Source organism: Micromys minutus, assembly GCF_963924665.1.
Source record: "Micromys minutus genome assembly, chromosome: 27".
Lineage (NCBI taxonomy): Eukaryota > Metazoa > Chordata > Mammalia > Rodentia > Muridae > Micromys > Micromys minutus.
This window is the reverse complement of record NC_137962.1, coordinates 39,786,596-39,808,517: the sequence shown is the minus strand read 5'-3', so window position 1 is coordinate 39,808,517 and position 21,922 is coordinate 39,786,596. Positions and strand designations below refer to the sequence as shown.

At 51.8% G+C, this 21,922-nt stretch overlaps 2 protein-coding genes across 3 annotated transcripts in view; both read right to left on the bottom strand.

Annotated features, from left to right (window-relative positions):
- Positions 1–9,509, bottom strand: part of IL2RB (interleukin 2 receptor subunit beta) — a gene marked incomplete at its 3' end in the record, with an annotated part of 38,836 nt that extends 29,327 nt beyond the window's left edge. Inside the window, exon 1 of the mRNA XM_080939327.1 lies at positions 9,468–9,509. The remainder of the gene's footprint in view (positions 1–9,467) is intronic.
- A 3,224-nt stretch (positions 9,510–12,733) lies between these two features.
- Positions 12,734–18,804, bottom strand: C1QTNF6 (C1q and TNF related 6). Of its 2 annotated transcripts, none has more exons than XM_080939375.1 (3): positions 18,704–18,804; positions 16,571–16,811; positions 12,734–14,709 (listed from the first exon to the last, which is right to left on the bottom strand). In XM_080939375.1, the coding sequence occupies exons 1-3, from the start codon at positions 18,707–18,709 to the stop codon at positions 14,162–14,164; spliced, it is 795 nt and encodes a 264-aa protein (XP_080795501.1). In that variant the 5' UTR covers positions 18,710–18,804; the 3' UTR covers positions 12,734–14,161. The 2 variants fall into 2 exon arrangements, with proteins under 2 accessions (XP_080795501.1, XP_080795502.1); XM_080939376.1 differs by having other exon boundaries at positions 14,368–14,498.
- Positions 18,805–21,922: the final 3,118 nt, after the last annotated feature.

The following is a 21,922-nucleotide window of genomic DNA, read 5'->3' as shown; positions in this document are numbered from 1 at the left end:
ACTGACCTGTCAGCTCAGGTTGACCAGAAGGTGCTCGCTTGGCCCCAGGCTACTTCAGAGTTTCTTGTTGGTCAAGTTTGCTGCAGGTAGCTCACTCGTGGTGCTGGGGATGATCCTAGAAATGACTCCCACTGAGCTCAGGTACTATGAAGCAGTATGGATCCCGGATCCCCAGACTCAAGTTTTTCTACCACGGAAACCTGCCACAAGCCTAGACTGTCACCCATGTCACAGACAAGCCGGTGAAAAGTGAGGTAATTCGTGTAGATAGAGCTGAAATGAAGTTGCCCACATACACTCTAGCATGGGGGGCGCTCTTTCTGCAACCCTAGTCCTTCTATTTTATAAAACTAAGGGGTCAGAGACCATGCTAGGCCTGCCCACATACTCAAGGCCAGAGGAGGGGCTGAAGTAAACTGGCCTTGGGCGCTCTGTTGGGAAGGATGTGGCCGAGGCTTTAGGCCTGTGGTTTGAGCCTGGCAGCCTGGCTGAAGCCACCTGCACCTCTCACGCAGGAAGCAGGGGGTGGTAGGTGTAAAGGGGCAAGCGAGTGGGCGTGAGTGGAGACGCTCTGTGGTTTGGGCTGGGAGGCTCACTGCGCTAGCGTGGTCACTTGAGGTACTTGATGAGCCCTCACCACCAGACTCTCTTCCTGGGTCTCTTTCAGCTCTCTTCTTTCCGATGCCTATCCCACCTCAAGGCCTAGAATGTAGACTCAATCAGGGTCTCAGAACAATCACCTCAAAGATACAAGAGAGGCAGTATTGCTGACCCAAGCAGAGCACTGAGACAGTGTAAGGGCAGAATGCCCCCACCAGAATGTTCTAGAAGCTATACCCTCCCCAGGTAAAAACAATTAATACCTCCTCCATCCTTGATACTAGTTCCTAACTGTACCAAGTGCTCATGCTTAGAGCATGCCAGAGCCCCAGGCCACACTCAGACCTACTGGGGCAGAACCCATTACTGAGACGCCGAGTTGATCCATATCTACACAGAAATTCAGTCCATTCGTTCTGACAACAACCTTGAAGATAGGACTTCTTATGCTTCTTCTTGGATGAGGTACCTGAGGCAGAGAGAGGCTAAATCACTAGCCTAACACCCCATAGGTCAGAAGTGTCAGGGCTGGAGTTTGAACCAGTGCTTTCTGGCTCCAAAGTACATAATCGTCTCTTCTGGACCACTGCACCTTCAGAACAAGAAAGCCAATGGATGCTTGAGGTACCACTGGCCATGTTGGGTCTGGCCAGGCTGTGTAGCCTTGACTTTGAAAAGCTGTCTGCCCCCTTCCCACTGTTTCTCTGGCCCCTGCTTATCAAGCAAGCATCTGATCGGACAGATTATATGCATCAGTGATTAATTAAATTGCCAATAACGCACCACATTAAAGAAGGAAGGAAATACACTTCTCCTTGGAGTTTTTGAACAGAGTGAAATCCAGATTTGAACTCTCTGCTTCTGGCTTCCTATGTCTCCTGTGCCATCTGTCTTCTGTTGGCTGAGTCTGAATTGATGCCTGCCCGAAGGCTGTCTTAAGAATCTGTTTGTTCCTGTGTGTCTGTTTCTGTGTGTCTGTCCTGTGTGGCTTGGTCATCTTTGGGTTCTGTCTGTGTGTCTGTTGTGCATCTACCCCTCACAAAGGACTTTGTTCTGTATTTATTGAACAGTACAGAAACCTTCATGTGGAGAAGGAACGGGACACTTTACAGAAATTGTTAACAATACTAAAAGGATCAAGTCTCTGGTTTCAAGTGATCCCAACCCACCCAGAAAGAAAACATTGCTACAAACATCACTGTTTACCAACTAGCTTCCATAAACTGATGCTTTCAACCTTTGTGGTAGATCATAGAGGGTTCCCTTCAATGTCTGCATTTTCTGCTATGAGCAAATGATACACATGCATTGTTCTGGGTCAGGGGCATAGAAGAATGTAACATAAGGTCACAGTTATACATTAACTTAGAAGTGAATTACATGGGAAATCCGAGACAGGTAAGGTTGGTTGCTTCTTAGTTCTCTTAGAGGCAGGTTAAACAAACAGGCTGAAGGCCCACACAGTAGGCTAGCAGTCTTAAGTGATCTCAAGGTGTACAGTTCACCCTGGCTATGTGGTCCAGCAAAAGTCCCAGTCTCTTAGCATGTAAGAGGTATTTCCATAATACTGCATTGCCACTTGAATTTTACTTTTCCTGGACACTAAAGGAAAGCCTGCCTTCAGTCAGGGGCAAACCATCATACGCCCCTGATATGAGAGTAAAGTGTCGCAGTAGGCCACCCTGTCATCTAGGGGTCCTGAATCCACTTGTGGGGAGAGATAACAAATGTATCATCAGATGAAAGAGAAGGCCTGGCTCATAGAGAGTCGGGGTGACCAGCCTCGGCTGGAAAAGAGGCAGAGAGAAGCAGAGCAACACAGCAGGGAAGCCTGGGTGGCTAAGGCTGATGCCTAGAGCATCCTTCTTTCCCAAGTCCAGCCCTGAGCCAGCCCCCACCTACCCTGGAAGGATGACACTGCTGTGAGTTCATGGTGTGTACGTGTGTGTGTGTGTGTGTGTGTGTGTGTGTGTGTGTGTGTGTTCTTCACAGCATCCATGTACTGAGGGGCTCTTTCCAGGACAAGTGAGTCACCTACATATACCCAGCCCACAGAGGACCTGTGTGGACAACAGAGGGTCCCCACACTCTCAGATTTCTGGAGTTCTGGTTTCTTGGAACACTGCCATGACAGCTGAAGGACTCTCCTCTGTACTGAAGTGAAAGGGCCTCTTGACTCCTGGATGCTCCTGCTGGGAAGAAGGCTGGGGCTATGACACACACAGTGCGTCCCAGGCACATTCAGCGAGCCTGGCGTGTTAGACACAGAGCCTGTCTGGGCAGCGAGGCTAGCGCATGTCTTCTACATTCTCTGTCCCTTCTAAACCCAAACGCCCCCCTGTGACACTTCTGTCTGAGGACTTTGCACACTAAGAGAAACTGAGATGAAACACACAGGCTGATGCCAGTAGTTGCCACCCAGGGGCAGTGTGGGCTCCATCCTGGTTTCCAGGCAGTACCAATCACCAAGAAGTGACCAGAACACAAAAAGCCAGCCTGTGGGAACCTGGATAATAGTCCTGGACTCAGAGATAGCAGCCATTATTCTTACTTCACTCAGCAGAGCAGGATGTGAACTCTGACCTCCCAAACACCCTGTCCATGAAGCCCTCCTGTGGACTTCTGGTACCCATCCCATCCCAGCCTTGAGTCTTCCCAACTTTATTAACACCAACATGTTTCCTGCTTGGTTTCACTTGCCTTTTCCTCCAGCACCTAATCGATCCAGTGCTAGTAAGGGGATCTGCTTGGCGTGTTCTTGGCTGTTGTGTCTCGAGTTCTTAGGTAAGGCCTGTGGTCCCACATGTTTTCAAGTACCTAAAGCCAGGAGTGGCTCAGCATAGGTGCTCTGGCTATCCCTGCTGCAAGGGAGGAAGGAGGAAAGGAAAGAAGGAATGAAGGAAGGGAGGGAGGAAAGAAGGAAGGAATAAGGAAGAAAGATAAAAATAAGGAGAAAAGTAAGGTAAATAAATGAACAGATGGAAAAATGGGCGGGCAGATAAATGGATAGATGGATGGATGGATGAATAAATGGATAGATGGATAGACAGACTGACGGATGGATGGATGAGTGGACAGATGGACAGACAGACTGATGAATGGATAGATGAATGGATGGAAAGATGGATGGATAGATGGATGGATGGATGGATGAACAGACTGATGGACGGATGAATGGACAGATGAATAGATGACCTGAATACAAGCTGATGAGACATCTATTGATCCTTTCCGTATCTCAGGAAGAATCTGCTGGTCTCTCTGGCAGCTCCACGTAGGCTCAGTGCCATGGAACAACCAGAGTGTGAGGAATTTACATGCTAACAAAGGAACTCTCTTAGTATTGTGGGGGAGGGGACACATGGAAAGGACAATGAAGGCATCATCGGGGCAGCATCCCTTGGCCTAGATTTTTGTGACAGCCCTGGTAAGAAGAAATATTAAGTCCAGATGACTCGATTCCAAACCTCTCAAGATTTTAAATAAGCTAAACTGAACGGAAAAAAAAAATCATTGGGGGGGCATATATACCGTGTTGTCCTTAGAAAATGCGGTCACCACAAGTGAAGGCGACCTGGATCATACCTAGTTTGAAATGTATGCAAACGCCAACAAATACACCAGAGCCTGGCTGAACCAGAGCAAGTGGCCCAGGCTTCTGGAGGAATGACCCCAGTGACCTCAGTGACCCCAGTGACCCTGCTAATCCCCATGACCCTGGTAACCTGGTGACCCCAGTGATCCCTGTGACCCCAGTGTCCTCGGTTCCTTAATTTAGTTCAACATTAGGCAAAGGCAGCTGATGTAGGCCTCGACCCCAGCCTTGCCACCTCCTAGCTGTGTGATCTTTGTGAACTACAGTGCCTCTCCTGAGCCTCGGTTCCCAAACCTGGGAACGATGAAGAACCATGGGCATCTTGTGCAGGATGGAGCAGCCCTGGTAGGAAGCCTGGCACACAGAAAGCACGTGAACAGGAACATCCTTGTGAGAGTGCTGCTTCATAGCCTTTCTGGATAAGATGGAGCACAGTGGGAAATGTCCCCATAGGTCCATGTGCTAACTGCTCTCTCCCTGCTGGGTTCCTAGACACTGTAGGAGGCAGGGTAGCTGGAGGAAGCAGGACACTGAGAGCACGGCCTTGGAGCTGTGTCTTGTTCCAGCCCTCCTGTCTGTCTGTCTGTCTCTGTCTGTCTCGCTCCTCTCCCCTTCTTTTCCACCACTCCCTCCTTCCTATCCACCATGAGGTGAAGAAGCTCAGCCACACACTCCTCCTGTGGCCATGAGGTCTTGCTTTAGTGCATGGAGCCAAACTACCAAAATAGATCCCTCCATTCCCACCAAAAGATGCCCCACAGGTATGTCTTGTCACAGCGATGAGCAATTAGCTACCAGAAGGTTGGTGCCGGAAAGAGCCAGTGCAGTGACCAACCTTGACTGCGTGGCTCTGGAGCCACAGGAAGCAGCAAGGTCCTGATGGGACCTTAGAGGACAGGCAGGAGCATGGAGCAGGAGCAAGGGCCATCTGTCTGTCCAAACTGGTTGTCTATGACGTGAACTCTCTTGGGAACAGGACTTAAAGCTATTCATGTTATAGTGAGAACTTATACGTATTTTCACCGTGGCCTGAGTGCTGAGGTGGAGCGGAATTCAAAAACAACGGGCTGGTTAATTTGGTAGGGGGAAGGGGGGAATTCAAGACACTTGGCACTGGTACAGATTGCTGATGCTGGTATGAACCAGATTTACAGTAACCACTGGGGGCAAAGTGCATGCTTGGGAAGATTTTAAAAGCATGCCTAATTTGGTCCAAAAAGGGAGGTGTTTAAAGTTCAGACAGGGAAAGGGTACTGGTTAAGATTAGAGCCATTAAAAAAGAAACACATTTTAGGGTTTTTTAAAAATAACTATTTTTTGAAATTGTTAATATAATTACTCTTCTGACCTTCCCTTTCCTCCCTCTAACCCCTCCCATGCATAACCCACCTTGCTCTTGTTCAAAGTCATAGCCTCTTTTTAAGTTGTTTCTACACACAGACACACACACACACACACACACACACACACACACACACCTAACTACATAAATACAATCTGCTTAAGCCATATAATGTAACCTGTATGTTTAGCATCTCTGGCTGACCACTTTGTATTGGATAAACAACTGGAGGGGGCGCTCTTCCCTGGGAAAGATCATTTCTCTCACTCCCAACACTCCATGGTTGCCCATAATTCTTTGTTTGGGGTTCGGGCACTACAAGCCTTTTCTTTTCTAAGTTAGCGTGTTCACTGCTGTGCTCCTTGTTCTGGTCATACTTAAGCAGCCATGTTGATGAGACTTTATGGGTGTGGCTCCTCTGAGGGGTCACATCCAAGCCCTCCTTCTTATCTTGTCTTTCAAGGGGTGGCTGCTGATGTGAAGCCTTCCAGCCCCCTACCTGCTGCAGGCTGGACTGTGCCCCCCCATCCTCGGCATAAGATCCCTGAGGTTTTCCAGCCTTCACTACTCGTCTCCTTGACGAGGAGACAACCACGGTGACTAACATGCCCGCCATACATCCAAGGAAGTCCGGCATGGTCTGGAAGCTCCTTTCTGTTTGTCAGACAGATGTTGGACAGTGTGTAGCTGGCTGACTTTTGCCAGTTTTTCTTTATTGTTACGCACAGGCACACATTCCTAAATATGCAGACTAGTCTTCTCAGCCCATATAATATAACCCATGACTGTATGATGTCGGGGCTTTCTGAGGCTGGGCTGGACTGCGCGTGCATCCTCCGGCTTCCCTCCTCAATGCCGGGACTCCTCCTGGGCCGTTCTTCAAGTATTTACTAACATTAAGCAAAAACAAGCCCTACCTCAAAGGGAAGAAGAGCAAGTATCTTCTGGACCAGGCAGGAGTGGCCCCAGCCCCAGAGCACTGAGTCACCTTGCCCCAACTGATATGTTCCATTTGGGTACATGAACTCGTATAAGTCACAGAACAAAGGAAAGTTATCAGCCGAGGCACTTAAAACACATCTTGATTGTGAGTATAGGGCAGCAGGTTACAGCAGAGGTGGTGGGGGTGGCCCTGGTAATGTAGGCTTTAAGGTTCATTAGATGGCATTTTCAGCTTTGCGGCTGGTGGAAGACAGTGGTCCTTTAAATTCATAGACTCTACGCTTTGCCCGATAGTTGCAAGGACGCTAGATTAGACACAGAGGTGGTAGATAGCAGCTTAAGGGGAGTTTTGTCAGGGAATGAACCTGGCTGGGTGCAGTTCAGTGGTAGGGTGCTCGCCTAGGGGTCTGATTTCATTTCTGTCACTGTGATAAAACACCCCAACAATAGGCAACTTAGAGGAGAAAGAGGTTTGTTTGACAGTCTCTCGAGGGCTTGTTTATTGAGCTTATGTAATTTCCAGGTGACAGTCTGTTGTCCCCGGGAACATCAAGGCAGGAACACACAGCTGCCTCCTGTCCTATCCACAGCCAAGAGCAGAGAGAGCGGACGGCCTTGCTGCCTGTTTGCTTTTATCGCTTATGCTTGGCTCACTGTCTTCATCCTACTAGGGTTCAGGGCTCAGCTCATGAAATGGCACTGCCCACCAGAGTGGCTCTTTCTTCGGTTAACAAACCAGCCCCTCCAGAGATATGGCCATGGCCAACCTAATCTAGAAAAGTCCTGCACTGAGGTTCTTTCTAGAGCGATTCTAGGCTGTTGTCAAGTGGAAGTTAAAACCAGCATGCATGAGGTCCTTCCTGAGTTTAATCCCCAGACCCATGAAAGAAAATGAGGAAAAGGGGGCAGGGAGAAGGAAGGAGCCATAGGCCAAACAGACACCTGCCATGGCAGGTCTGGCATATGTTCTGGCAGAGATGAGGTAAGAAAGGTGCCAGATGTGAGGTTGAGGGATGCCGGGAGAAGGCCAATGCCACAAAGTAAAAAAGAATTCTGTCTAGTGAATAGGAAACACGTGTCTGGAGAAGCTTGTCAGAGTGGGCTTCATGGGGTGGTGTGGCAAACATGGGAAGGAAAGAGGAGCCTGGCGGAACAGGAGGGGGAAAATGAAGGTGTGGGTGAGGTGCCTCCTGAATGTGTGAAACCATTTCTATCTCTCTGTCCTCCTGTCTCCCAGCCTATCCTGCTATCCACCGTGGTCTAGGAGCCCCAGAAAGGAGCCCCTCAAAAGCATTTACAGGATTTTAGACTAATCATACAGAACAGAATTGTACTTAAACCTCTTACCCTTCCTTCCAAAAAAAAAAAAAAAAAAAATTCCAACGTATCCCACAAGACCCAAGTATCCGGGAGAGGATTGGCTGCCCTCATCTGTAACGGCTCACTCCTGTAGCTCACACAAACTTATTTACAGTCCCAGCATCTTCCCCAGGACCTGAAGCTCCCCATGGGGTCCAACCTGTCTCTGGTATTTTTGGATCACCCAGAGTCTCTTCTAGGAGATTCCTGGCTAACAGTAGCTCAGAAGAAATGACCTGTTGTCTGTTTGATAACCCCATCAGGAGGCACTACACTTGTGGGGGAGGGTGGACCTCAGTAGGTTAATGAAGGTTACTCTAGCAATGAGTGAAAGCAGTTAAATCCTCTTAGCTCAAGGGGAGGGGGAAAAGTCTTCTTGGAAATAAGGGCCAAAGGGGCAGGCCCCGGGCCTTTGCATGCCAATCACTGCCCTTCCTCCCTGCCCACAGGTCCATCGGTCCTTGAGTTCAGCCTGCTAAGTGTCCAAGCAGGATTCCAGCTGGCCTTTGAGCCTTGAGGCCTTCTTTAGAACCGGCAGCCTTGACCTGACCTCTGGTAGTCACCTCATCCAGCTGTCCTCTGAGAAAAGGACAACTCAGATCCTGGATGCTTGGCTGAGAGGCCTGTGGAGAGGCCAGCTGTAGACAGGGACTGTAAACTCAGTGGGCAACATGGAGGGAGGAGAGCGGTCTGCGGTGGTGTGGTGGCTTCTTCTGTAAAGTTATAATAATGACACATGCGACCTCAGAATAAAGTTCCACAGAGGGTCTCCTGGGCTTTAACCCCTGCAAACATCCTGTTGTACAGATAGAGAAACTGAGGCACAGATTGTCAGGAGATGCTATCAAGTGCTCAGACTTAAACAGGGGCAGAGCCTTAACTAGAAGTGTGTGTGTGTGTGTGTGTGTGTGTGTGTTTTGTGGGGGTCACTAACTGCACTGTTGGGAAGTGTCAGGAACTACTCTGAAGCTGGGGTGTTGCTGCTATTAAAGCTAAGCTGGAGATAACTTCTCTCAGGTTCCCACCCTGGTTGGGAGTGAGCCTTTACTTCCCAAGAGGCTGGGGAGTAAATCCAGTCTTTGTAATCCTATTCGCTTTCTCTGGAATTGACTTAGGTCATGTGACCGGTTCTGGCCAATGAGAACTGAAGAGCTGCTGCTGGCTTTCATCTCTTCTTTCCCTGGAACAAAAATTGTCCTGAGAGGCACACAGGGGATGATCCCTGACCCTTGGTGTGGCCATGAAACTGCTCTGTCCCTCAGCTCAGGGTTATTTATGCTTTCCCTCCCTTGTTCTGGGCAATGCTGCACCCCTACAAACACAGGGATTCATAGCAAAAAAGCAGAGGAGAGGAAGGTCTCATGGCCAGATTTTCCTTTAAGCTGGCTCCAAGGCTTGGAGGTGCAATGAGCACCCTCACATGTCCCCCCAACATACAACACACACTCATACACATGTACACACACATACACATGTACACACACATACACAGATATACACACATACACATGCATGCACACATACATACACATACACATGCATACATGCGGGCTCCTACCAAAGTGATCCTCTCCTCTCTGCTCAGGTTAAGCCTGGGGGAAAGCCTTCACAGAGATCGCACATGCCTACCTTGCTTCTGAGCCCCAGAGACAGGTTCCCTCTTCCTGATCAAGGCCTCAAGAAGGAGGCAGCTGGAAACGTGGAAAAGTTACAGCAGCACAGGTCCCAGGCTGGCGAGACCTGGCTCAGGCTGCCTTCCAGGAATAGCTGTGTACACAGGGAGGACCTAGGTTGACCAGGAGCCGTGCACAGCTGTATGGTAGGTGGGGGAGTGACTGCAGCCTGGAGCAGATCTTTGTAGGACACTGAGCAATGTGAGGACAGTCCTAGCTGGTGACATTGGGACAATGAGACACTAAGCTGCTGCTTGTGGGGCAGGAGGTGCAGCGGGAAGACAGTTCGGCACCATAGATGACAACTGCCACCTGAGTTTCTCAATTTCAGTGAAAAAAGCTGTTCAGAAAATGAAGGTTAGTCAGGGGAAACCAGCCTTGTTCTGTCTGTGTGAACCCGACAGTCAGTCTTTACCCTGGAAGGGTGATTAGCAGTCCTTGGGAGTAGGTCAGCCGCCTGCAGGCACAAGGGGACTTCATCTGTCCCCACCTCATCCTGCCTCTGACCAGCTCAAGGGTCAGGCAGTGTGACTATGGTCTTCACCTAAGGCCTTCCTGCCTCCCTGCCCAGCCCTGTGAACTCTTGACTTGTGTCCTGGAAATCCCTCTTTCCTCTCTGGCTCGCTCTGTGTGCCCCACCCATAATGTCCTCACCATCTGCATCTGTTCCTGGTGAGTGTCTCTGGCTCTCCCTGTCCTGTAGCTGCACACGTGGCAGCATAGGCCCCCGAGGTGCTGAGGAGATTCAGCGAAGTCAGTCAGCCGACGGGCACATGCCATTCAGCCACAGTGGTGTTGCCCCTCCCCCAAACACAGACAGTAACACATGCATAGACACACACAAAGACTCACACGGACACACAGAGAGATACACAGACACAAACACACACAGAGAGAGACACAGAGAGAGATACACAGACATACACAAGCACACACCGAAACACAGAGAGATACACAGACACACAGACACAAACACACACAAACAGACACACAGAGAGATATACAGACACACACACACACACACACACACACACACATTTGTATGGACACAATAGGAGTGAAGCCAAGGCTCACACGGTGGGAAGAAACACTCCAGGCCCATGACAGGAAGCACTGAGGTAATGGTTTCTGACAAGTGGATCTGAGGGGAAGTAGTCCCTCAAAGCTCCCCAGCTGCAGAGCCCACAGGAGCTGGGACCGGAGCTCACGGTTTCTCTTTAACTACTCACACATACTTCACATCTTTTGGAACAATTAGCCCTCAGGTCACGATTGTGTGCCACTGTGAGCCCTCATAAGTTCTGAAGTGGGGTTCTGCTGTCATTCCCATGTGTACTTTGAATCAAAGTCCTCAGTAGAGTAAGAAAGAAGATTTGGGGTCAGATGTTGGAAAGACAATGTGGAGTCCAAAAGTGTCCTTCATCCCTCCAGCTAAACAAGAGACAGAACAGAAAGCCACCAGGGCTCTTAGATAAGTCTTTAGGAGTGGAGGAGCCTAATGGGCAAGGTCTTTGTCTTGGCTAGGCTGGCACCAGCCTGTTTTCCACCCTTTGCTTCCAAATCTCCCACCTCCTTCAAAAGTCCAGTGGGAACTTGCTGTCCTCACAGCGTGTGGCGTTCTCCCAATTTCTGAGATTCATGTCTGCCCTGGAGCACAGTGAAGGCCTCCTCCCTCTGGTCTGGATCTCTCTGCACCACCTGGCCCCAGTGAGCTGCCTCCAAAAGGCCTCGGCCTGAGGTCAACCCCAGGCCAAGCTTCACATATGATACATCTAACAGTTTCATTCTGTTTACTGCTTCCCTGTCTCTCTGCTTTCAGTTTACTTCACTGAGACAGTATCTTCATAACGCTGACTAGCTGTGAACTCTATATAGACCTGGCTAGCATTCAACCACAGAGACATCCCTGCCTTTGCCAAGAACTGGGGTTAAAAACATGCCCAGCTCTCTCCATTTTACAAAGATCTCTCTGCAACCCTGCCTTGGTGACCTCCAATTTTATTAAACCCCTGCCCAAGCCCCACCAGGCCTTGCCTGTTCAGAACATCCCTGCCACCAAGATCTAGGGGTCCTATACCCACTGGGCCTATGCCACTGAGTCAGAACACCGAGGGTGAATACCAGAAGAAGTGATCTCATGACCACCTCTGAACTGAGGCTGGGAGGCAGGGTGTATGGTGGCAAGACAGAAGGGTGAGGTGGCTGCTGGTCTCAATGTCCTAAACAGGCACCCCAACCAGCTGATGACAAATGCCACCGAAATTCTAGACAGAAAATCTGGGCCCTCATGTTGCAGGATGTTTACCAAGCAGAAGCACACCGTGAGGCCACTGTTCAGGTATAAATGGGCTGCCTCTCTTCAGAGCTCCCAAAGGGCCCCAAGGACACAGAGCCCACTCTGCCACTGAATGGGCTTGGGATGCCAAGCAAGTGCAAAAGGCATGTTCCGTGCAGGATCCATCTTCCACTTGGAGCACCGAAAGCCACCAAATAGCCATGGCTAGAAACTCCCGCTTTTCCACCCACAATAGCAGGCAGAGAGTGGAGGCAGGGGTCAGTTTAACGGAAAAGGCAAGGGACTGGGCCGGTCAATATGGCCACCCCCAACAGACCATCCTCCGGGAGGTATGATGAGTATTTTCCATCTGAGACAGAGGTGCAGGACTCGTGGTCCCTCGCACAAGTGAGGTGCTGTGCTTGGTATGTGGTGAATATTGTCACCTTGGAAGAGAAAACAAGCTGATCACAGACATTCATGTCTCTGTCACCTGACTACAGATGTGATGTGACCAGCGCCTCACATCCCAGCTGCCATGTCAATCACGCCACGGTGCACAATAGCAGTAGCTAATACAGTTGGTGAGGCACTTTGGAGTACCCGGCTGGAACATGAGTTTCTGGAATGTTCTCTGAGGGAAATTACCACCGTGCACAGAGGTACACCTGCCGGGCAAAATGCCATCCAATCCTGAAGCCCCTACGCCCCTACCCTCACGAGGTAAACTATTGTCAGCTCCACTTGGCAGGCGGTGAGATTAAGGCTCAGAGATGTGGGGACTCGCTCAGATAGATCGCTGCTGACTCTCAGCGAGACTCCGGGACTCTGCCTGTGAATGGCTGGTGGGACAGAGTGTCTGTCTTCCAAGGCGGGAGAAGGCGGTAGGGCAAAAAGTACCAGGCTGCACTGCCAAGAGAATCCAATGTCTTTATTCACACTGGCCAAGCAGGCAAGGACAGTCAGGCTGAAGCGGCCTTCACAGCACACGGCAGGCCTTGCCTCTGTCACCTTGCCATGGTTCACTCCCTTGGCTGTAAGCACCAGAGATGCCCTCCCAGGGCCAGCCCTGCCCTGGATCTGCAGAAGCACCAATGGACGGAGGCCACCTTCCCCTGAGAAGCTTGGGCAGGCTACAGTGGAAGAGGGCAAGGTTGAGGGGGCCACCAGGCCACACACCCTGGGAAAGGCATGGGGGTCTTGGTGTCCCTTGCTTTTCCAATACTTCCCCCAGGGCCTGTCTTGGCAGCATGGCTCAGAGAAGACCCCCGGGGTAACCTGAATGTCACCGGTTTCAGTCCCCAGACCTGCTTTGGGCTGAAACCTGCCTCCTCCATCCTGCCTGACTCGCCCACAATGTCTGCAAGGGCAATACAGGCAGGAGAAGTTCTTTAATGGAAGCCACCTTCAGGAGACCGGATGGATGCTTAAGCACCTGCATAAACCCAGTGTGAGCCTGGGCCGTGGAGGCGGCAGAAGGACCAGAGAGCACTTACTAGTGCATGGTCTGACCATGGCTAAAGTCCTGGAGAATGGGGAAAGAGGGAAAGCAAGAGGAGTTTTCAAAGGTCAGGGAGGAGAACGGGTTCCAGTTCCCAGACACCCCTTCATCCCAGGTTCGTCCAAACCCCTGGGTCTCCTCCCAGCCAAGTCTATACCTATATTTGCATTAATGCTGGGCACTGGGCAAGAACATGGAGAATGGGAAAGGAGCATCATCCCCATCTCCCAGACCTGTGGCACCATGGGAACAGTGGAGAAGAGCCCATAGTGCCCATGAGCCCAGTCTAGAGGAGCACCCAGTATGTGCTCAAGTCTTAGTACCCACTTCCGGGCTTCCTGAAGGCCTGAGGCCAAGTGAGTGTTCAGTGTTTGATGAAAGCACACGTGAACAGTGGCAGGAAAAGGGGAGGGAGGGAGAGGTCCAAGGTGGGGGAGGCCCAGGGGGAGGGGCAAGCCAGAGAATACGGGGAAGAGTTTTTTGGGGGGGGCAATTCCAGCATGCTCTTGAAGTCCCTAGAATGCTGGGAACATTCTAGGGAGCACAATTCCTTAAGTGTGACCCATAGAACAGTAACATCGGTGTCCCAGAGGGGCGTCACTAGAAATGCAGAATCCTGAGTCTACCCCAAATCTGAAACCGGATAATAAAGTCCCCGGGGACAAATAGCATAGTGGAGTGTCAGGAGATCCACTCTAGAGGCCATCAATACATAAGCCCAAAAGCATGGGAGAACAAAGGCAAGAGGGGAGGGGATAGAGATGGACTGCAGGTAATGGTGGAGAAAGGAAGGAAAAGCAGCAAGCCCAGCCCGGGGACCGACGGGACCAGCCCTAGCCACCAGCTGGCCAGCCGCAAAGATGGCCGAGGAAGCTCAGTTGTCCTCTGCCTTGATCAGGTGGCCGCTGAAGGTGATGTATGTGTCCACGTCGTCGCTGTAGATGCCATTCTCCCGCTCCCGCTTGAAGAGCCGCACCCACACGTGGTCACCTGGCTCCAGAGGCAGCATCACGCTCTGGCTCTGCATGATGCTGCGTTCGCTGGGCTGCGCGTACAGAATCACGGCTGCCTGCTCGTTGTGGACAATGTGCACGTAGGTCTCCTTGTAATTCCAGCTGTGCACATTGAGGCTGAAGAAGTAGAGGCCGCGCAGGGGAGCTACGAAGCGGCCAGTGGCCATGTCGAAGTGGCCATCCGTGTTCACGAAGACCCTGTCGAACAGCAGTGAGAGGAAGTTCTCGCTGCTGTGCAAGCCTGTCTTGCGGCCCACAGAGAAGGCCGAGTAATGCGTCTGGCACGAGCTGCCAGGGCTACCTGCCTGCCCCTTGTCACCTTTGATACCCTGAGAGCCACGGTCCCCTCGGGTACCATTCTTGCCTGGCTTCCCTGGTGTTCCTGAAGGACCTCTGTCCCCTTTGTCACCTGTGAGGACATGAAGGGGAGAAGTCAGGACAGGTACCCAGCCCTGTGCTAAGAACTCCTCTTTGGAAGCTTCTGCCCTTGCCTTGGTCCAGAAGAGGAGCTGGTGTTTATTGAGCACCTAAGCGCCTGTTGGACATTGCCACCACAAACCTCCCTCTGCAGAAGTGAAAGCAAGGACATTTCCAAGACCTAACGTGTACCCTATCCAGCTCAGCCTGGGTCCCCTTCCTAGCAAGAAGAGCATGGAAAACCTCCGGGAGGCTGACCCACCTAGGCCAGCTAGGAAGTGGGGTAAGGTAAGACATACTTTGTACTTCTGGTTCGAGAAGAAAAGCCTTTGGGTCTTGGGTTTTTTAGGGTGTACCTTAAAAGAGCAATGCCCACTTCATGGTTATACGTGAGTCCTCAACTTGTCCAGTAGACATCTACTCAGCCCATCTCCACCCTCCCTGGAATTGGTGATCTCCAACCTAGTCACTTTCCCCAGCCCTGGGTACAGGCTGAATTCGAGCACAGACATGAGCCCCCTCCTGCAAACCAACACCCAGTATGTACCAAGAGACCTGACGGCACATATTTCCCTAGTGAGGTTATACTTCTCGGGTCTCCTTGACCATAGTGGTGATGTCGATGGATGGTAGAGAGAAAATGAGGGGCACACAGGTCTTCGAAGACAGACCAAAAGAAAGGGAATAGGTGTGTCCACGGCTGTGGGCTGGCTCCATAGGTGCCATGTCCTGAGGGAAGCACCTCATTCAGAGCACTTGAGTACCCGCTCTGCCCAGCCTAAGGCTGCGGTAGTAGTGAGGAGGAGACTGGTTTCCTTCTACACACAAGCTGGCAGGAGGTTTAGAAAACAGCCATCTTGACCCACAAGGCAAAACACTTATACCGAGGGTTCCTTATGCTACAGGAAACCATCCACTTTTGACACCCTGTTCTAGGGCACCACAGGACATGGGATGGATAGCCACAGGAAGGGCATCTGGGCCCAGGTCCTCCACCTCTAGAAGCTAAGGTACCTGAAGTTGCTCGGCGTGAGGCCATGAAGCGTCCTCACATAGACAATTAGAGCACGCAGGAGTCTCAGGTACCAGTTGGCTGTCAGAGGGGAGTGCGCTGCTCTGCCTCTGACATTGGAGTGACCCAAGGAGAGCCCCCCTGTGACTGGACACTATGTCCTCATATTGGGTGGGGACATGGTGAGCAAAGACGGAGCAAGGATACTAGTGGTGTGACCATGGCAGTCATGGGTCCCATTGCAGTGCTGGGACTAATCCCGTCACATCTGATGATATATATCAAGTGGCCACCCCAACCTCCAGCCATTGATCTCACCCTTCTCACTTCAACCTCTGTTTCTGTGTGCTCCACACGAAGCCTATGGGGCCGGGTCCTCTCTCTGATCCCATTGAGAGAAACCTATATCTCGGTGGTGGCTGGTGACCCTGTAGGCCCATATCTTTCTCCCTGTGACATCTCTTTTCACACCCCTTCTGGGAAACCTCTTACCCTATAAACACAAGCTTGCACTTCACCTTCCTGGGAGCCCTGCATACCTGCCATGTTCAGTCTGTTGACTGTGCCCCACACTTCACTTTAACACCCTCTGCCCTCATTTTGAATCCCAGGGCCTTTCCCATCCCCTCCTGCATGAACTTGGGGAATCTGCTTGCTGTGTGTCTATTCCTTAGTTCTTTACACACCTTAGGTGCTCTGCATATGCAGACAGAAGGCAGGCAGGGCCTAGGCAAGGCCTGCCCTGCATTCTTCTGTCCCTCTTTTTCTCCCTCCATCCCTCTCTCCCTCCTTCCTCCCTTATACCAATTCAGCCCATGCCCTGCCCACTGTTGGAACTCACCCTTCAGGATGGTAATGTTGATGTATGGCCTGACCTCAGGCAGGGCATAGTGGGGACCAGGGGCATCAACCATGTCTGCAGAAGACAGCGGGTCCTCAGGGTCACAGCATCGCTGACAGCCTTTGGGGAGATGGGGGGCCACAGATTCCACAAAGGTAGGCTCCTCTGTGGGAATCCCAAACACAAGAGGAAGCAGGAATACTGCCCAGAGGGAACCCAGGCTGGCTGTCCCCATGATGACCTGGAAGGAGAGACCGATACATGTGTCTCAGCATATCTGGTGTGTCAGTGTCCCGGATAACACTGTCCTGTAGCTATGTCAGTCAGTCCCAGTGTTACTAGGGGAGCAAAGTAGTACCTCTGGCACCAGGCAAGTCTGGGGCCACCTGGGAAGCAAGCCTTGGGGGGGGGGGACACTAGACTGGCCATCGACCCTCCTGGTGTTGTCTACTGTGACCACTACCACATAGCCTGGGAAGGAGGAAGGCTTCATGCAGATCCTCAGGTGGTACAAACCAGGCTCCCAGGCCTTCACCGGGACATCAAGGATGATGCCAGATATCTACATGGCTAACCAAGGGATGGAGAATGTTTCTTTGACCCCAGCTTCCAACACCTCTTACAAGCAGCATAGGAGGCGGCAGGGGCTAGGATCCCTGAGACTAAGGCGTTGTGGAGCCTTCTGGCATCTTTGTGCAGACAACAGCCCACTGTTGCCCAGAAGCCAAGTGATTCAAAGGCGGTTGTGTCAATCATGACGGACCTACCAATAGCCACTGGGGTGGTAAGGGGAGTGAACAGAAAGCACCTAGCAATTGAAAGGGATCAGAAATGGTTAGGTTCCACTTGGGCCTTGAACATGAGGAAGTCTAGAGTTTCCAGAGTGAGGCAGGAAGTAGGCTGGACACCAGAGGAGCCTGGACCTGTGGGCAGGAAACCTGCCATGGGCCTTTGAGGTGGTCACAGGCTCCGGGGCTGGCGCCACCCAATTATCACAGATCAGAAACTGCTATTGAAACCAGGCTGGTTTTTTACACCTCGGGCGTCTCTTTGTTTATTTCCTTTTTGTTCCTCTTTAACATTTAGTACAAATTCAAAAATATTTCTCTGTGGTTAATACAGGCTAAGAAGGCAAAATGATTACTTCTTGAAAGACAGTGAAGAGGGACTATGTGTTAAAGAAGCTCCCAGCCGCCCCTTTAGGGGCCAGGGTGACAACAGGAGGTGTCTTCATAGTCACCCCCTTTCTGGAATAATTCTGTCCATACTCTGGGGCCTGCTGGCTCTGCTCCACAGGCAGGGAAATCCCTCAGAGACCAACTCCATGCCTACTCTCAACTACAGATTGCAGTTACTCCTAGCACACACACACACACACACACACACACACACACTTTATTTTGGCCATAGATATGCCCACCCTGTGGGGAAAATCTGAATAACCCACAAACATATCACCTAGTGGTCATGTGACCTAGTGATTACAGCTTAGCCCCTCTTTCATTCACACAAGATGCCAACATGTCTTCCTCACCAGGCCACACAAGCGACTTACACTATGGGGAAACTGCCTAAGCTTGTCAAAGACTTCAAAGTTCCCGTTCCTCCCTCTTCCTGTATAGGGCTTGAAAGGCAAAGAACTTCCGGAGAGTCCGTGTGGTTTGGAGACATTTTTGTTTCCTATCGGTCTGCTCCCTTGGGAGTCAGATGCTCAGAGACACAGAAGTGGGACTTAGGGACAGGAAGCAGGAAGCAGGGGGCCCTCTCCTTGGAAATGGTACCAAATGCAGCTGGGATCCCTGGCTGGGTCCTGGGAGAGGGGCCAGGCAAGTCTAAGTATGGAGAAATCACACCAACCACAGAGGGGTCTTGCTGTAGTCTTGTGAGTGGCTAGGCTACCGTTGTTGTTATCCATATGGGCGGGGCTGAGCAGGGGAGTCCCTGCAGGGGCAGGTAAACACCAGGAGCAGCACAGTATGGCCAGAAGTGCAGGGTGGCAGAGAAGAGATCTCCCAGTGAGCTGGCTAGGCCAGAGGGAAAGAGCTATAAGCTTGCCAGAAAGAGGGGAGCAGGAATCTCAGACTATGACCCCAGCCCCCATCCCAGACAGAAGAGAGGCCATCAGCCACTCACCCTCATCCTGCAGCCTCAAGCTCAACCCACAGACCCCGGACGGCCTCTGGCTCCTTGGCCCATGTCTGTGAGGATAACTTGCTGCAGGCCCGACCCCTAGGCCCACGACTAAGCTAGGAGGGCGGAGGGAGGGAGGGAGGAGGGATCGTGCTGAGCTGGCTTTCCAGTCCCCTCCTCCTGCTCCCGCCCCTCCAGCCTGAGGCTCTGCCTCGGAGATACTGGGAGTCTCCGATCTTTAACATCCTTGGGCGTCTGTGGCCCAGGCGCGGCTATGGGAACCTGTTTGAGTCAAATACCCCGAGAGTTAGACAGGCTGAGCACCAAGAGCCTAGAAATGCTTGTCCTGGAAACTGCAGGCTGCGAGAGAGGGGGCAGGGCTCTGCGTTACTCTGGGAAAGGGAGGCAGCGCTAGGAACTCTGCAGCCTGGATCTGATCTGAGCTCAAGAGCCATCTGCCAAGAGCTACAGAGACAGAGAGAGGACACCCATCCTCCATAGGCACAAGGCCCAGCCTACCATCCAGCAACATGGCCAAGTATTGACTCTCCTACCTGAGGTGGTCTAGGATTCTGCTCCTAGCACGTAAGTGCTGGACCAAGGATGGCTTATTCCCTCTTCCCCCACCTGGAATCAACCTTTGGTCTTCTAAAGCCAGCTTCCTCACAGAAGTAACCACCAAGAAGTTCATACTGGGTGGGGTTAGGGGGCAGCCTGTGTGCCCTGGGTCTAGGCAGAGCCCTGCCTCAGTTTCCTCCTAGGCAGACTGGGGAATGTTTAGCAAAGACCACTGTCCTAAAACAGTTTTTTTTCAGGGGGTAAGAAAACCTGTAGAGTTCATGTTAAATGTCCCTCTCCCCCTTGGAGACCTGTTATTTCTGTCTTGCTGAATTCCTTCTGCCTGAGCTAGGCTTCACCCTGCTGGAGACCTGGGTCCTCAAAGGTATTTAGATTTATGATTCCCACCCCCACCCCAGCCTCTCTCCGGGACAGGGAATGTAAGCAAGTTTGCAGCTAGGGGGCCTGGGTCTTCCCCAACCCATTAACAGTTAAAAAATAAAAATAAATAAATAAAAAGTACGCCAGCCCTGGACTTAGCGTCCTTGACAGGGCAGTCTCTGGGCTCAGGCTTCCTGGGTGTTTAGGCAGACGATCCAATAGCAGTATCAGGCCTGGAAGGAGCCTCAGAGATGATCTAACCCCATCCCTTGATCAGGGACATCGTGGCCCAGGGAGATCAAGCCTTTGGTACAAGGTCACATAGCAGACTGAAATCCAAGTTGGAGGGACGCCAGATTCTTCTAGTCTGGCGCTGCCTCCCAAAATGACATGGGGTCCTCAGGTCCAGTCAGGAATACTGAGCAGCCCAGAAGAAAGCAGATAGAGGGACGATAGCCACATAGAGGCCACCACCAGGCTCACACTGGCATGTCTCTGTGTGGCCCTGCCTGAGCAGCATTCCTGAGGCACAGAGCCAGGCCTACAGAGAGGCTACCCTCCGGCTGAGGCCACCAGAGCAAAAGGCTGAGTCAGCAGCCCCCCCCCGGGGGGGGTGTGTGACAACACCAGGCAGTCTCAACTCTGTAGAAAGCTGGATGAAAGAAAAGATGGATCAGGGAGAAGCAGGCGAAGGGCCACAGTTGTTCAGAAGACTGGCTGTGTACCAAGCACCCCATTACACTCCGCACCCCGGCTATACAGGGCTAAGGTTCATTCCCCCTTAACAAACCAGGAGCTCCCAGGCATGAGGATGTCCCAGGCACGTCAGGTAGGTTCGAGACCTGAAGTCCGGCCCTGGAGTAACAGATTATGGGACTCTGTTCTATGTCCCCCTTCTAGCTTCATGACATATGTCAAGTTTCCTTACTTCCCTGAGTCTTTGGGGGTGGGGCGATCTGGGGTGGAGGGTGAGACAAGGTTTCTCTGTGTAGTCCTGGAACTCACCATCTAGACCAGGCTGGCCTTGAACTCACAGAGATCTGCCTGCCTCTGCTTCCCCAGCACTGGGATTAAAAGTGTGGGAACCGCCACTGCCTGACTGTTCTCTGGGTCTTAATGACCCTGGGCCAGACGATCTTGAAGAGTCCAGGATTGTATGCATGTCTGGGAATAGCCAGCCAAAGGGTACCTTGCTGCCTTGGTTGAGCCCTGTATGTTGGGGTGTGCACCTACTCTTCTCCTCACAACCACCATTAGGTACCCTACGGCCCATGATACGTATTTTTCTATGCTTTTTCAAAGCCTCTGTCAGCAAATGTATACCGAGACACAAAAAGCCAGAACCAGGTCTAAAGCCAGAGTCCCACAAAGTTAGTGTTCGTTTCTCCGCTCACTCCCGCCCCTTCTGGACAAGGACTTGCTGACGCCAGAAGTGAGCCCTGTGTAAATTGTGAATGGTAATTCACAGTTGAAGTTCAAGGTCACTACGGCGTTAAGGTCTCCACAGATGGGTAGGAGGGCGCCATCTTCTGGAGGGAGCCAGCGCGCGGCCCGACACCCAGTACCAGAACCCCGGCAGGCACTCCAAGCCTGGCTGGGAAACGGAGTTTATTCCACCAAACCTCAGCACCCCAGAATGTGGGCAGGGTCCCAGGACCCCACCGTGGAAGCCTAGCGAGGAGAGGAGCCGAGCATATCCGAGAAGGGCCACAGTCTAGTTCAGCCGAGCAAAGCCGAACAGAGTTGAATCCAGCCGAGTTCGGCCCAGAAGAGCCGAATAGAGACGATGTTTTCCGAGCCTAAACGAATAGAGTCGGGTCCAGCCGGGTGGGAGCCGATTGTGGCCGGATAAAGCCGAATCTGAGCGGGGGAGGGGGGAGTGGGGGGGCCTGGTGCTTTGAGGCCCAGCGGCGGCCCCTGGCGGACACAGAAGGCACTAGGCTGACTTGAGCAGGAGTCATTGGGTCACCTTGCAGTCTGATGACAATCCTATAAAATGGGGTTGTGTGAGGTGCACTTCAGAAATGAGGAAACCGAGGCTCCACCGGAGCCCGTGGCTGGCTCACAGGCACTCTGAGCTAGAAAGTGGATGATCCTGGGTTCCCCCGATTGCCTGTGGCCAGGAACACCCGTACCACTGCCCACATGTAAGCCATGTCGTGTTTGTCCACTTATTACAGAGACCTCCCTTGTAGAGAGCAGACAGAGCTCAGAGACAACCAGAGCCTCACAGATGGAGAAACCAAGCAGGCTCCGGAGGTGTTGACCGAGGGTGGTGGGGCG

Excerpts from the sequence above, each read along its gene's own strand:
- C1QTNF6 (XM_080939375.1), bottom strand. Across the intron at positions 14,710-16,570 it reads CAACATTACCATCCTGAAGG|GTGACAAAGGGGACAGAGGT; the intron begins GTGAGTTCCAAC and ends ATGTCCTCACAG.